This window comes from Onychostoma macrolepis, chromosome 16, assembly GCF_012432095.1.
Source record: "Onychostoma macrolepis isolate SWU-2019 chromosome 16, ASM1243209v1, whole genome shotgun sequence".
Classification (NCBI taxonomy): Eukaryota; Metazoa; Chordata; class Actinopteri; order Cypriniformes; family Cyprinidae; genus Onychostoma; species Onychostoma macrolepis.
Genome location: NC_081170.1, coordinates 26,194,270 through 26,206,394, shown reverse-complemented (window position 1 = coordinate 26,206,394; position 12,125 = coordinate 26,194,270). Strand labels below are relative to the sequence as shown.

The window sequence follows — 12,125 nt, the reverse complement described above, 5'->3', positions numbered from 1 at the left end:
CAAATGGCTGCAATATAACAAAGAGTGAAAAATGTAAGGGGGTCTGAATACTTTCCGTACCCACTGTATATACATATTATATATAAATATTTTTTTCCAACATGGTTGGGACCTTACAGAGCCCCTTAAGGGACATGATGGTGGAAAACAATCGGGGTGGGATGAAAAAATATTTTTCAAATGTTTTGCGTTCTCTTGGAAAACTTTTGCATTCCCTTGAGAAACTTTTGCGTTCTCTCGCAAAGATATTTGCATTCTCTCGGAAAACCAGTTGAGTTCAGACAAACTCTTCCTGTTTACTTTACAGATTGCAGTGGTTCATACAGCTCCGTATGTTCACAGTGGAGCGGTTCATTGAGTTTTATTTTGAACTTGGACTCAAATACAGTCAGTGCTTAGTTCAAGGCACGGTTTTGGGACATTCTAAAATGCTTAATGTGGCTTAATGTTTTAAAACAGTGGACCAAATTCGAAAATAATAAATGCTGATAAAATTATTAGGCTAATATTAATAACCTTATTAATAATATTAGCGTACTAAAACAAAATAACCCAGATAATGAACACAACGCCCTGCATGTTAAGCTTTTTCTCCCCCATAGAAAACGCTTAAGGTAGGCTAATGAATGAAGACAGTGATTTAAAAATACCAAATTTGTTTACAGTTTATATTACACACAGCCCCGAACGGGACACACAGTGTTTTCTCCCCCACAGACAAAACATCTCAGCAAACTCTTAGCACGTTGCTTTTCTGTGCATAGTGTATGTTTTTAATAAAATATAAAACTTGGGCTTTTTAATCGCTGTTTTTTTTATATTAAGCCACTGTGTTGGATCTACCATAAGCATTAGAAAAATCACATCAACAACAACAACAACAAAAAGTCCATAGACACAAACAGGGGTCAGAGTGAAATTGTGATGGTCTTTAATGACTCTTGCTTACGCAAGGAAAAAGATGACTTCAGACATCCTCTTGATGACAAAAATATGGTGAAAATCTAAATGTATAACAAAATACAACTCCATTCACATGGACACAGCTGGAGTAGAAAGAGTCATATGACATTGTTCTAGCCTCTCAAGCTCACAGAGGACAAACTACAACACAACTTTACCAAGACAATAAGTATCACCAACTAACTCTCTAGACAAGACATGCACTGAATTTAAAGGAGGTGGCCAGCACCATTTAAGAAGAAAAAGGGGAGTAACAAAAATTACAAATACACACAGACATGAACCACAAAAATCCTGGAATTAACATAGTACATTCAACAAAAATTACAGCCATGGCTAACTTTAGTTAATGTAAATAGCATTGTGCTAGACAAAAATCACATTGATCAAGACATCACATTTTTCAATGTTCCCCCCAACTAAGCATAGTTGGTACATTCCAACTTCCTTCATAAATCTAATAAAACAGCTCAACTTCCTGTTTGGACCCCTTTGATAGCAGTCTGGCTTGGGTATACATGACATAGCAGGTACATTTTATTATCTAAATCCTATTTTTTTCTGGATCTTAATCAGAAGTTGTTTGTTCAGTTTTAGTCTTCTTTCAGTCAAGAGAATTTTAACTGGTTTTAACATTTTAGCTTTAAGCCAAATAACTAAGCCAAGACTCAGTCTGTAGAAGTTATGTGTGGTCCAGTACATGGCCATCACAGCCACGTTAAGTGCGCTTTTCTATGGGGAGAAAACGCTTATCATGCAATTCAGCTCATATTTTGGGCTTGCATGTACACAGTATTTTTAATACATATATAATATAGCATTTTTGGTCTTCTTTATCATCTTTATTAGGCCGCGTTAAGCGTTTTATGAACCACTGCAAGCTGTTCCGTTCTGAGCTTATCTGCTTTTCTGTGATATAATGTAATATAAACCGTAAACAGATTTGGTATTTTTAAATCACCGTATTTGTTCATATAGCCTACCTTAAGCATATTCTATGGGGGAGAAAAAGCTTAATGTGCAGCGCCTTGCATTCATATTCTGGGCTATTCTGCTTTATTAATATTATATAATAATATAAGGTTATTAATATTAGTCCAGTCATTTTATTAGTATTTATTATCGAAACTTGGTCCTCTAATGTCACTGTTTTAATACATTAAGCCACATTAAGCATTTTAGAATGTCCCAAAACCGTGCCTTGAACTAAGAACTGACTGTATTTCTTTATACGTGAGTCCAAGTTCAAAATAAAACTCTATGAACCACTCCATTGTGAAAATACGAAGCTGTAACCACTGCAAGCTGTAAAGTAAACAGGAAGAGTTTGTCCAAACTCAACTGGTTTTGCGAGAAAACGCAAATATCTTTTTGCGAGAAAATGCAAATGTTTTGCTAGGGAACACAAAGTTTCTCGAGGGTGTAGGAAACTTTTTCCTCGTCGAAGCAGAGACCAGGAGACGTTGGGATATCTTTCAAGCAGAAGTTACTCTTTATTGAGAACTCGCTGTGCATCGCTGTAGTCATCCAAGTCTAACTAAAGCAGTGATGCATTGTAGTATATATACATTTAGGGGGCAGTGCTTAGGAATGGAAACAAAGCACCTGGGTGATGACCTTAAACAAAGCATGCAAATGAAGTATTCAGGTATAGCAACCTGCCCCATTTAACCACTCCTAATCCAATCAGCATAACTGCCCAAAGATTGGGGCAGGAGCACCAAGAGCCATTACAAACAAAATGTGAGCGTCTCCAAGAGTGGCTCATTTGACTTACAATAAGAGAACAGGAACTGGCAGGAACCTCTTGCTACAAACTTTGTATAACAGAATCGTTCATCTGATGTCATCATCTTCACCATAAATGCTAAATACAATGTATGTAACTTCTTCAGTTTATATACTGTTACATTGGAACCTAGATTTAACATTTTATAAATTTGTAATCCAACAGTTCCCCCTTTGAGAGTTCTAATAACTCTCACAAACTACCAATTTAGACACTTAAGTTCATTCTGGTAACCTGTGATTGTTACATGCACATAGCACTTGCTCTGTGTTGATTGTCTGTAGTGACGAGCGGCATGCTGACACAGAAACAAACATGCAGCTAGGGTCCGTGAAGTTCTTAATAGTCTTTTCTGGTTGGAACTGTCATTTCCTCGTGATGGGCGTGGGTCATTTGTTGAATGAAACACTTGATACTAACAGGTTTCCGAACCATAAAGAATTATCTTCAGTCATCTAGTGTAATTTTGCTGAAAGATCAAGAATGTCTTGATCATGTTGATGGATGACTGAAGTTCTCGTATGTGATTCTCTGCATTGTGTATTTAAAAAAAAAAAATTTTTTCTTCTGTCTTCCGTGACAGTTGGCTCGGCAGTGAGTCTAGTTGTCTTTTAGAGGTTGTGGCTTCATACGCAGGTGAGGAGGTCAGCGCGTATGGGTCTTGGGACAGCCATCAAGTGGTATCTGCACAGAGTAAGAAAGAAACCAAGAGACGACAGAGCAGTATTTGTTGTAAAAGACTGCAAACACTAGGGTTGTATCCTTTGTTCGGTCCGAGTTTGCTATTGTTGATCCTTCTTTCCCTGTTTCTTAATTCCCGTGACACCTAAAAAACAGTGAGGTAAGGATGGACTAGTGGATGGGGAAGGCCTATGAGGGAATCTTCACCGCAGGGTTGGCCCCCGAAGCCTGTTGCATTCGGTTCTTCCCTGGGCTCCTCACTGGTCCATGTGTCCTATCCTATCCCTGTAGGTGGTGTGCAAACTTTAGTGTGCGACATCTCCATCCTCTAATGGAACATCAGTCATAACAAACATCATAACCCAGAGAGGATAGGTGAGTGACTGGAGTGTGCTGTAGTATAGCTTGAAGGCTGTGAGTGTACTTAACTAGCATTCTCTCAATGGAAGGAAGTGACAGTAACCTTCCTGTAGTTTTATTTACAAAGAATCTTTCAGCTTTGTTGAACATTACTGGGGAAATTAAGCACTCACAGCCCTAACAGTTAACACCTGAGCAAACTGCTCCAACAGTTCGGTGAAGTGGGGAGGGGCTGCTTCAGAGTACTAAGTAGACTGAGTAGGAGCGGAGTAAAGCTGTTAATTTCTCCTAATGTCTTTTTGCTTTTCCTACACTTTCATCCAGTGTCCAGGTTTACCACAGTAATGACAACTGCCCTCCTTCTTAGGACATTTACATTTCTGTCGGTTCTCTGTGTTCACCTTAAAGGACGCTGCTGCAATCTTTACTCTGGCTTTAACATCAGAGTCTCTTTCCCAAGTAGCTAACCTGTCTAAGCTGTTTTGCAAGCTTCCAGTAGACCATGTTAGATCTAAAAACAGCAAAGCCGATCTGTACTCTGATAAAAGGCCATCAAACCATGTTCGAACTAGTGGTCCTTTGTCATCAAGCACACTTTCAGGATCATCCACTATTCCACTGTAAGTTACAGCTGACTGACAAAACCTTTCAGTGTATTCACTCACAGTTTCTTTCCTTTGCACACAGTTAGTGATTCTGGACCAGTCTATTTTGGGTCCCATGATATTCTTCAGAATTTTCAAAACGCCTTCTCTCAAATCACCTTCACTGGCATGTTGTAGTTCAGAAGTAACAGCAGACTCAAAACTGTTGAATTCAGATTCAGTTAGAATTTGTGACATCAGCTGTGTGACTTCTGCTAACGACATGTCGTAGAGACACATTTTGCTGATCAGTGCTCTTCTAATTTCAGAAAAATCTGTGCGTGCCGAGGGTAAGCTCTGGGATAGTCTCTCTATATCTTTAGGTCCTAGCGCTTTGGCAACAGTTTGTACTTAGACAACAGAAGGGGTTGGAGGAACACTTTCAATTCCCTCAATTCCCTGAGATCTTCTCCTAGCGCCACATACCTTCACTGAATCTACAGGCACATCAGTTACTGATTGAATGGTTACATCTGTTTCAAAGAAAGCTTGTAAGTCAGGATAATTGTTATCCGGCTGACTAACTACTTCCACATCAGTTTTGCTGAAGCTTTGTTGCGGCTCAATTTCTTAGTCAAAGAGGATACTCTAGTACAGAGCTCTTTGTTCTGTTCCTCTAGCTCTGAGTTACACTGAGACTGTTGTGTAGCTAGCGCTAAACCAAATTCTCTGTGGCAGCAGATAATGCCTTTCACATTGTTCTTGCGAATACATGCTCCTAATATATTTTTACACTCATCTACAGACCAATTCTTGTCTGGATGGATCTCCTATTTCTCAGTTAGTTCTTGTCTAACTTTCTCAGTGACTTAGGTTCATTTGCACTCCTAACAGTGATTTGAATTCACTATCTGACCACAAAGGAGTCGCGAGACCACCTTTTTCAGTTGTGGGGATCAGTCTAGCATTATTTCTAAACATTTTGTGAGTTTCTTTGTTACCACACAATCAAAAACACTAAAACCTCTCTGATCAACAGAGGGTACGCTTGTTAACACCGATTAACTATTCGGTTAACCTTCCCTGGCAAAGCAGAGGATAACACAGATTACTAGCATTTTACGCTAAACTTCCCTGCTGCAACAGAGGATAACCAATATTAGCACGTGATGCTAATCTTCCCTGCCTGAACAGAGGATAACAAATATTAGTACGTGATGCTAATCTTCCCTGCCTGAACAGAGGATAATCAATTCTTCCCTGCCTGAACAGAGGATAACCTTCATCTCTAAAAATAAATTTTAGATAAAATAACTTAGTTAACCAAACCCTACAGCTGTCTGTTAACTCTTCTCTGACGGCGCAGAGGATAACAAATTCATACTGGTCTTAAAGGTTCTTTTGGATAGAGTGAGACTCACCACCCCTTGGTTGTACAGAAAGATTCAGTCTGGAACGAAGTCAGATCTTTGTTGAACTTGAAGTTTCAATCTGGATTCAGGTGAGGAGCTCTATCCGGGTCACGGCACCAAAACTGTAGGAAACTTTTTCCTCGTCGAAGCAGAGACCAGGAGACGTTGGGATATCTTTCAAGCAGAAGTTACTCTTTGTTGAGAATTCGCTGTGCGTCGCTGTAGTCATCCAAGTCTAACTAAAGCAGTGATACATTGTAGTATATATACATTTAGGGGGCAGTGCTTAGGAATGGAAACAAAGCACCTGGGTGATGACCTTAAAGCATGGAAATGAAGTATTCAGGTATAGCAACCTGCCCCATTTAACCACTCCTAATCCAATCAGCATAACTGCCCAAAGCTTGGGGCAGGAGCACCAAGAGCCATTACAAACAAAAGGTGAGAGTCTCCGAGAGTGGCTCATTTGACTTACAATAAGAGAACAGGAACTGGCAGGAACCTCTTTTGCTACAAACTTTGTATAACAGAATCGTTCATCTGATGTCATCATCTTCACCATAAATGCTAAATACAATGTATGTAACTTCTTCAGTTTATATACTGTTACATTGTAACCTAGATTTAACATTTTATAAATTTGTAATCCAACAAGGGAATGCAAATATCTTTGTGAGAGAATGCAAAAGTTTTGCGAGAGAATGCAAAAAATTAAAAAAAATAAATAAAAATTTTCATTCCTCCCCAAATTTTTTACACTCACCCCAAATTTTTCCCACCATGTCCCTTAAGGGGCTCCGTAGGACCTATCATCCAGATACAAGGATTTTCCTACCACTGTCAAGAAAATCAGACCTTTACTATCTGAACAGCTTTTGTTATCTCTAGACTAGATTACAATATGCTCCTACCTTATGCAGAAAGAAAGTCTCTGCAAATAATCCAGAATGGTGTTGGTAAATTCTTTAACTAACTCAAGAGTGCTTATTACACCTCTCATTGTCTTGCTTCACTGGCTGGAGGTGGCTCAGGTTCAAGTCACAGATGTTTGTGTACAGACCATTCACTGGCTCTGTACCCTCCTACCTCCTCTCACTTGCAAATCTACATTGCCTTCATAAATCTGCAGTCATTGAGTGAGTGGTACCTCATGGTATCAAAACAAATAGGCACAAAATCACACTCCCAAATTTTCATATTCAGCGTATTTATTATTATTATTTTTATTCCAGCTCCTACAAGACTATACATGGTCACACTTTGCTGTGTCATTGTCCTAATGAACCACTTTGTCTTATTTGATGGACATCTATTGTGTGCCCATTGCTGCATGCTTTATAATGCGTATACTGTCTGTGTGTTGTTTTTAAACATACATATTTCCTGCCTACAAAATTGAATAAATACTGCCCATTTCCATCTTCATCTCAAAATGAATCCTGCACCATAAGGAATTTAATTAGGTCCCATGAGAATGCAGAGATTATAAATCCCCCCACCCCCCACCCCCGATCACTAAAAGTATCTTTAGACATTATTGTGCCAGGTGTGACATTGCTGACGCCTTTTGTGTGCTACGTGACTATGATAAACACAACAGCAAAATAACTCCATTTAAATGAGATTTGAAAGTTCCAGCACAAGGGAAGGACAGATTATCTTTATGATACTATTATGGTGCTTTTTTGAGCTTGGTGGTATAAACTACAAACCGTTTCCTTGTACGGGAAATTAAAGCTTCTATTTTAGAACTCATTGTGTGTTTCACGGAGGACAGAAAATAATGCAGGGCTGAAACATCTTAAGGATCAGTATATGATAATTTTTTTGATGTGCCAACAAAACCTGATGCATCATCTTGACAGGAAACTCTTTCCACCCCTCCATCCATTTCTGTCTGGCCTTTCTCTCTGTCTTTCTCACATTTGCTTTCTCCCTTGCTCCTTGCCTCAATCCAGACCCTCCCTCTCGCCCTTTTCTCTCTCTCTTTCGCTCCCTCACACATACATACTCGCGCACACACACACTCTGCTTCCTTTCACTCTCACTCTGACAGTCTGCAGTTCAACATGTTGCCTGAGCGATGCTGCGCACCACAGTGGAAGCCATCCTGCCGATGTACCGGCCGCGCACCACAGCCCGAGCATCAGTGCTCCATTTGAAGGACCTGTGTGAAGAGGAGCGCGACCCTCACAAACCCCAGCCACCACCCAACAGAGAGGAACACAACGCTAGCTCCATGTGGAGGGAGGCCATGCGTAAGAGGAGCTACTTGCTGGAGAGGGGCTCCTGGACAGGAGGAGATGTAACAGGAGGAGGAGGTGTGCGTGGCCGGAAACAGAGGTCCCCAGACTGGCTGTATGATTCGTACTATCGTATGAGCCAGCAGCACCCACTTATTGTTTTTCTGCTCCTCATTGTGATGGGTGCCTGCCTGGCTCTGTTGGCTGTTTTCTTCGCCTCTGGGCTGGTGAGTGTTTGGAAACTGGGGGGAAGGTAACTGGGGAAAAAGCAGAAAGGGATGGGAAACAGTGTTTGGGTTGATTGAGGGAGAAAGCTCTGTTGCTACTGTACTGAGCAAGTGACACAGGAAAATTTAAATGTAACTTTTTTCTTAGTGTTTATTTCTTTAAGGGTTTCTAAAACAGTTAACATACCCTCTACAGGCCCACACCTGGATTTTTCTTGCACTGTGTATCAGAAAATAAATTTTCTGTGTCCAAAAACCTCACACTTTAGAGGAAGTTTCTGCCAGTTGACACTGTTTGTACTGATTGCAGCAACCATATGTCTTTGTTTACCTTATGCAGTATTTACACTGCAAAAAATGCTTTTCTTACTTAGATTACTTAGAATATCTAAAAATTCTTAAATCAAGAGGCATTTTCTAGACAGGCAAAAATTGTCTTGTTTTCAGAAAAAAGTCAAAGTCAAAATTAAGTGAGTTTTTCCTTAGAACAAGCAAAATAATCTGCCAGTGGGGTTAGCAAAATAATCTTATTTCAAACAGAAAACAAGATTATTTTGCTTACCCCATTGTCAGATTATTTTGCTTGTTTCAAGCAAAAACTCACTTAATTTTGACTTGCTTTTTCTGAAAACTAGACAATTTTTGCTTGTCTAGAAAATCCTTCTTGATTTAAGATTATTTTTTTTATATTTTGGCTGGAAACAAGGCAAAAAATCTAAGTAAGATAAGCATTTTTTTTTTTTGCAGTGTAATCACTCTCTTCAAAGCATCATTTCTGTGATCCATGTTAAAGTGATAAAGAAGCAGCAGGGAATAATCGATGTATGGAAGGAAAGGGAACACATTTGGAAAAACAACAGACATCGTCATGGGTAATTAAGCATAACAGATTAAGTAGAAACTTTTAACCTGCCAACAGTTACTTTCATTTTTTGACTCCTGTTCGATTTAGCCTAGCTGGAGCAAAATGAAAATCCTTGTGAACTCAAACTTATTGTTAAATAAGATTGTGTATTGCCCATTAGCTGTGGAATTTGTATTATATGCGAAAAAAACAAAACAAAAAAACAGAAATCTAATAAACTCTGTAAATTGAAGTATAGAGCATAGTTTATGTATGTATACATTTATTTATTTATTTGCAGACTCTAATTTCAAAATGAACATTCTGGTAATCAGATGTTTGGGTTTTGTGCTGCTACTTCATAATAGCACCACTGATTCAAGAGTTTGAAATTATACAAGATTCTATGTGCCATTTGTAGATGAAGCTTAAAGAGAAACAGAAGCTGTAGTGTTGTCACGGTGTCTGAATTAGAGTTTTGTACATATATTGCTGGCTCACATGCTGAGACAGTTCACACCGGTTTCCCAGAAGTTGAGGTACTTTCATCATCATTTGCGTAAAAAGCAGAAGTCACATTGACAGGATACTTGAGCAGGTTGCTGCCATGCTGTCTGCATGTTAAATTTAAAGCCAGTCATGTTAAAAATATCTGGAATATACAGGGAAATGTGAGTGGTATATATTTCACCTGATTAAATCAGCTTTAATGCATTAGGGAGATCAGGGAGTGAATAAGTAAGCGACATTTCACAGTATGACATCAACCCCTGTGTAGATACTCTCAATGCGTGCGCTACTTTCTTTCGTGTCTTGACTGCCTGACCTAAATCTCACATCACAGTGGCTGTTGAGCCAGCCTTGGGTTGCCGCAATGCTCTCTGTGACTCCCATGGTTGCACACATCACATTGATTGTGAAAAAAGCCTTGGAGCACGATTGCACTCTCAGGGCATTTTTTTATGATTGTACTCTGAATCCCTGACGATTTGCTCCCCCCATGACCTGTTTTCACTCAGCCTCAAACATCCGATAAGTGGCCGCAGGACTAACGTTCACCGTACATGCTTTGTGGAATTTAGTAGAAGATTGTGTGTGTGGGTTTTGCCAGTTGCAGGCTTGCTCTGTGTTCTCTATGACAAAATAGACAGAACAGTGCTACCATAACATATTGATGTTGTAATACATCCATCTTGGTAGAATTTCACTGCAATTTTTATCAGGGATTCCATTTCTAATGTGCTCCCTAAAGCTGCACAGCATCAATTATGAATGAGTTTTCAGTAGTTTTCCCATGCTATTAGTGGTTTTGTGTGTTCCAGCAATGAATTCTTCAATGTTGAATTTGGCAGCAACAGTGGGGATTACAGAAAAGAGAAGCAAATATTATGGCTGTGAAATGCCATCAAAATCAACACCATGACTTTTAACAACGCATTTTGTAGCACTTTCTAGAAGAGTGTGGATAGAGAGATGACAGCAGAGGTTTAGTGTTGCTCTTAAGTGAGAAAATGATTGCACAATATGTTGCTGATAAATCAGGCTGTGTCTTTGTGGTTGTAATTATAGTGCTATAGGGTGATAGGGCTTTTCACAGGCATCCTGGGCTCTTTAAACACTGAAACCATTAGAGGCACCTGATTAGAGCTTGAATCCATTTAGATGTCCCTGTTTGGAGTCTCATGTGTATCGTGGGCTCATTTTCAGAATGTTGAGTTACAGTTTGGTGCACTAGTCAATAGCTCTGTTCCGAAACCTGAGCTTTCTATAGAGAGAGCATTGTATGGCATCACACGCTCGATCTATATAAGTTTGTTACAAAAGATAGGCAACTCAATTATGCCGCCTAAGATACCTTGTTTGAGTTAAATAGCAAGATAGCATGACATGTATCGTTCACTAAGAAGATGATCCTAGAATGCAGTAAACTACTGAAAAAAAGAACTAACTAAAGGTAAAACAATAATTGTACACTGCATTTCATAACAAAAAATCACTAAAAGAAAATTATAATTGTAAAATAACTGTACAATCCTTCAAGCATTCTTTCAGATTATGGAAAATAAGTGAACAATGCAACCATCACTAATTTATATAAAAGTCAAAAAGTCAATGGAGTTGCATTGCTGGTCCTACTCTTTTGATTTCTGTATCATAATTCTATATCAGGGGTAGGCAAAGTCGGGCCTGGAGTGCCGCTGTCCTGTATAGTTTAGCTCCAACCCTAATCAAACACACCTGAACAAGCTAATCAAGGTCTTCAGAATTACTAGGGCTACAGGCAGGTGAGGTTTTTTCAGGGTTGGAGCTAAACTCTGCAGGACATCGGCACTCCAGGACGGACGTTGCCTATCCCTGTTCTATATCATAACTCAAAAAGATTGATGGACACCTGGCAAAGCAGTTACTGTAGAGGTAATGGGCTGGCAACTTACTGAACCAAATAAATGCTTTTAGCTGTAGTTCTGTTCTATGTGCTTTAGAGATAACTATCTAAAACTTTGGTCATCAAAGCCAGGGTTGTGAAGTCAATGAAGTCAACTCAATGAATAGAGTGTAAGGATGTTTATGTAATGTTGATTGCATTAATAACTTTCACCGTCCTGTATACGGGACGTCTAAGTTTACTTCACTATTTTACAATTAAATCCTAATCTAATCATGACAAACTATATATCGTTGGAAAGGTCTAAGACTCCTAAATAGGTACCACTTTTTCTGTTAAATTATGTAGGAAAAGTAATAGATTAATATATGACAAGAGTGCACCTGAAAAAATCTACATCATAACAGGAGTTCTGACCTTTGTCACAGAAAGTCTTCTTAGTTGCCTTTTTCTCTATCACGTATTAGAAGTCATAAGAAATTATATCAGTTGAAAATATAAAATCTCAAAATTCATCCTTTGAAACCCATTTCAAAATCAGACATTGCATTACCTGCATGGAAATGGTACATCAAAATCATGTTACAAAATGTTTTCATTCATGAATTATAAAAATTTAAGTTTGGATAGTGCACT

At 39.0% G+C, this 12,125-nt stretch overlaps 1 protein-coding gene across 5 annotated transcripts in view; it reads left to right on the top strand.

The window, feature by feature from the left end:
• Positions 1–1,453: 1,453 nt before the first annotated feature.
• adcy2a (adenylate cyclase 2a) overlaps positions 1,454–12,125 on the top strand; it is a 174,576-nt gene continuing 163,904 nt past the window's right edge. For 3 of the 5 annotated variants that reach the window (XR_009266354.1, XM_058746794.1, XM_058746793.1), the window contains exons 1-2: positions 1,454–1,493; positions 7,748–8,259. Coding sequence is in view for 3 of the 5 variants with exons in the window: in XM_058746794.1 (XP_058602777.1) it covers positions 7,873–8,259 (387 nt within the window). In the remaining 2 variants the exon portion in view is untranslated. Of the gene's footprint in view, positions 1,494–7,747; positions 8,260–9,006; positions 9,132–12,125 lie in introns of those variants that run through there. The other 2 variants (XM_058746795.1, XM_058746796.1) reach the window with 2 other exon arrangements.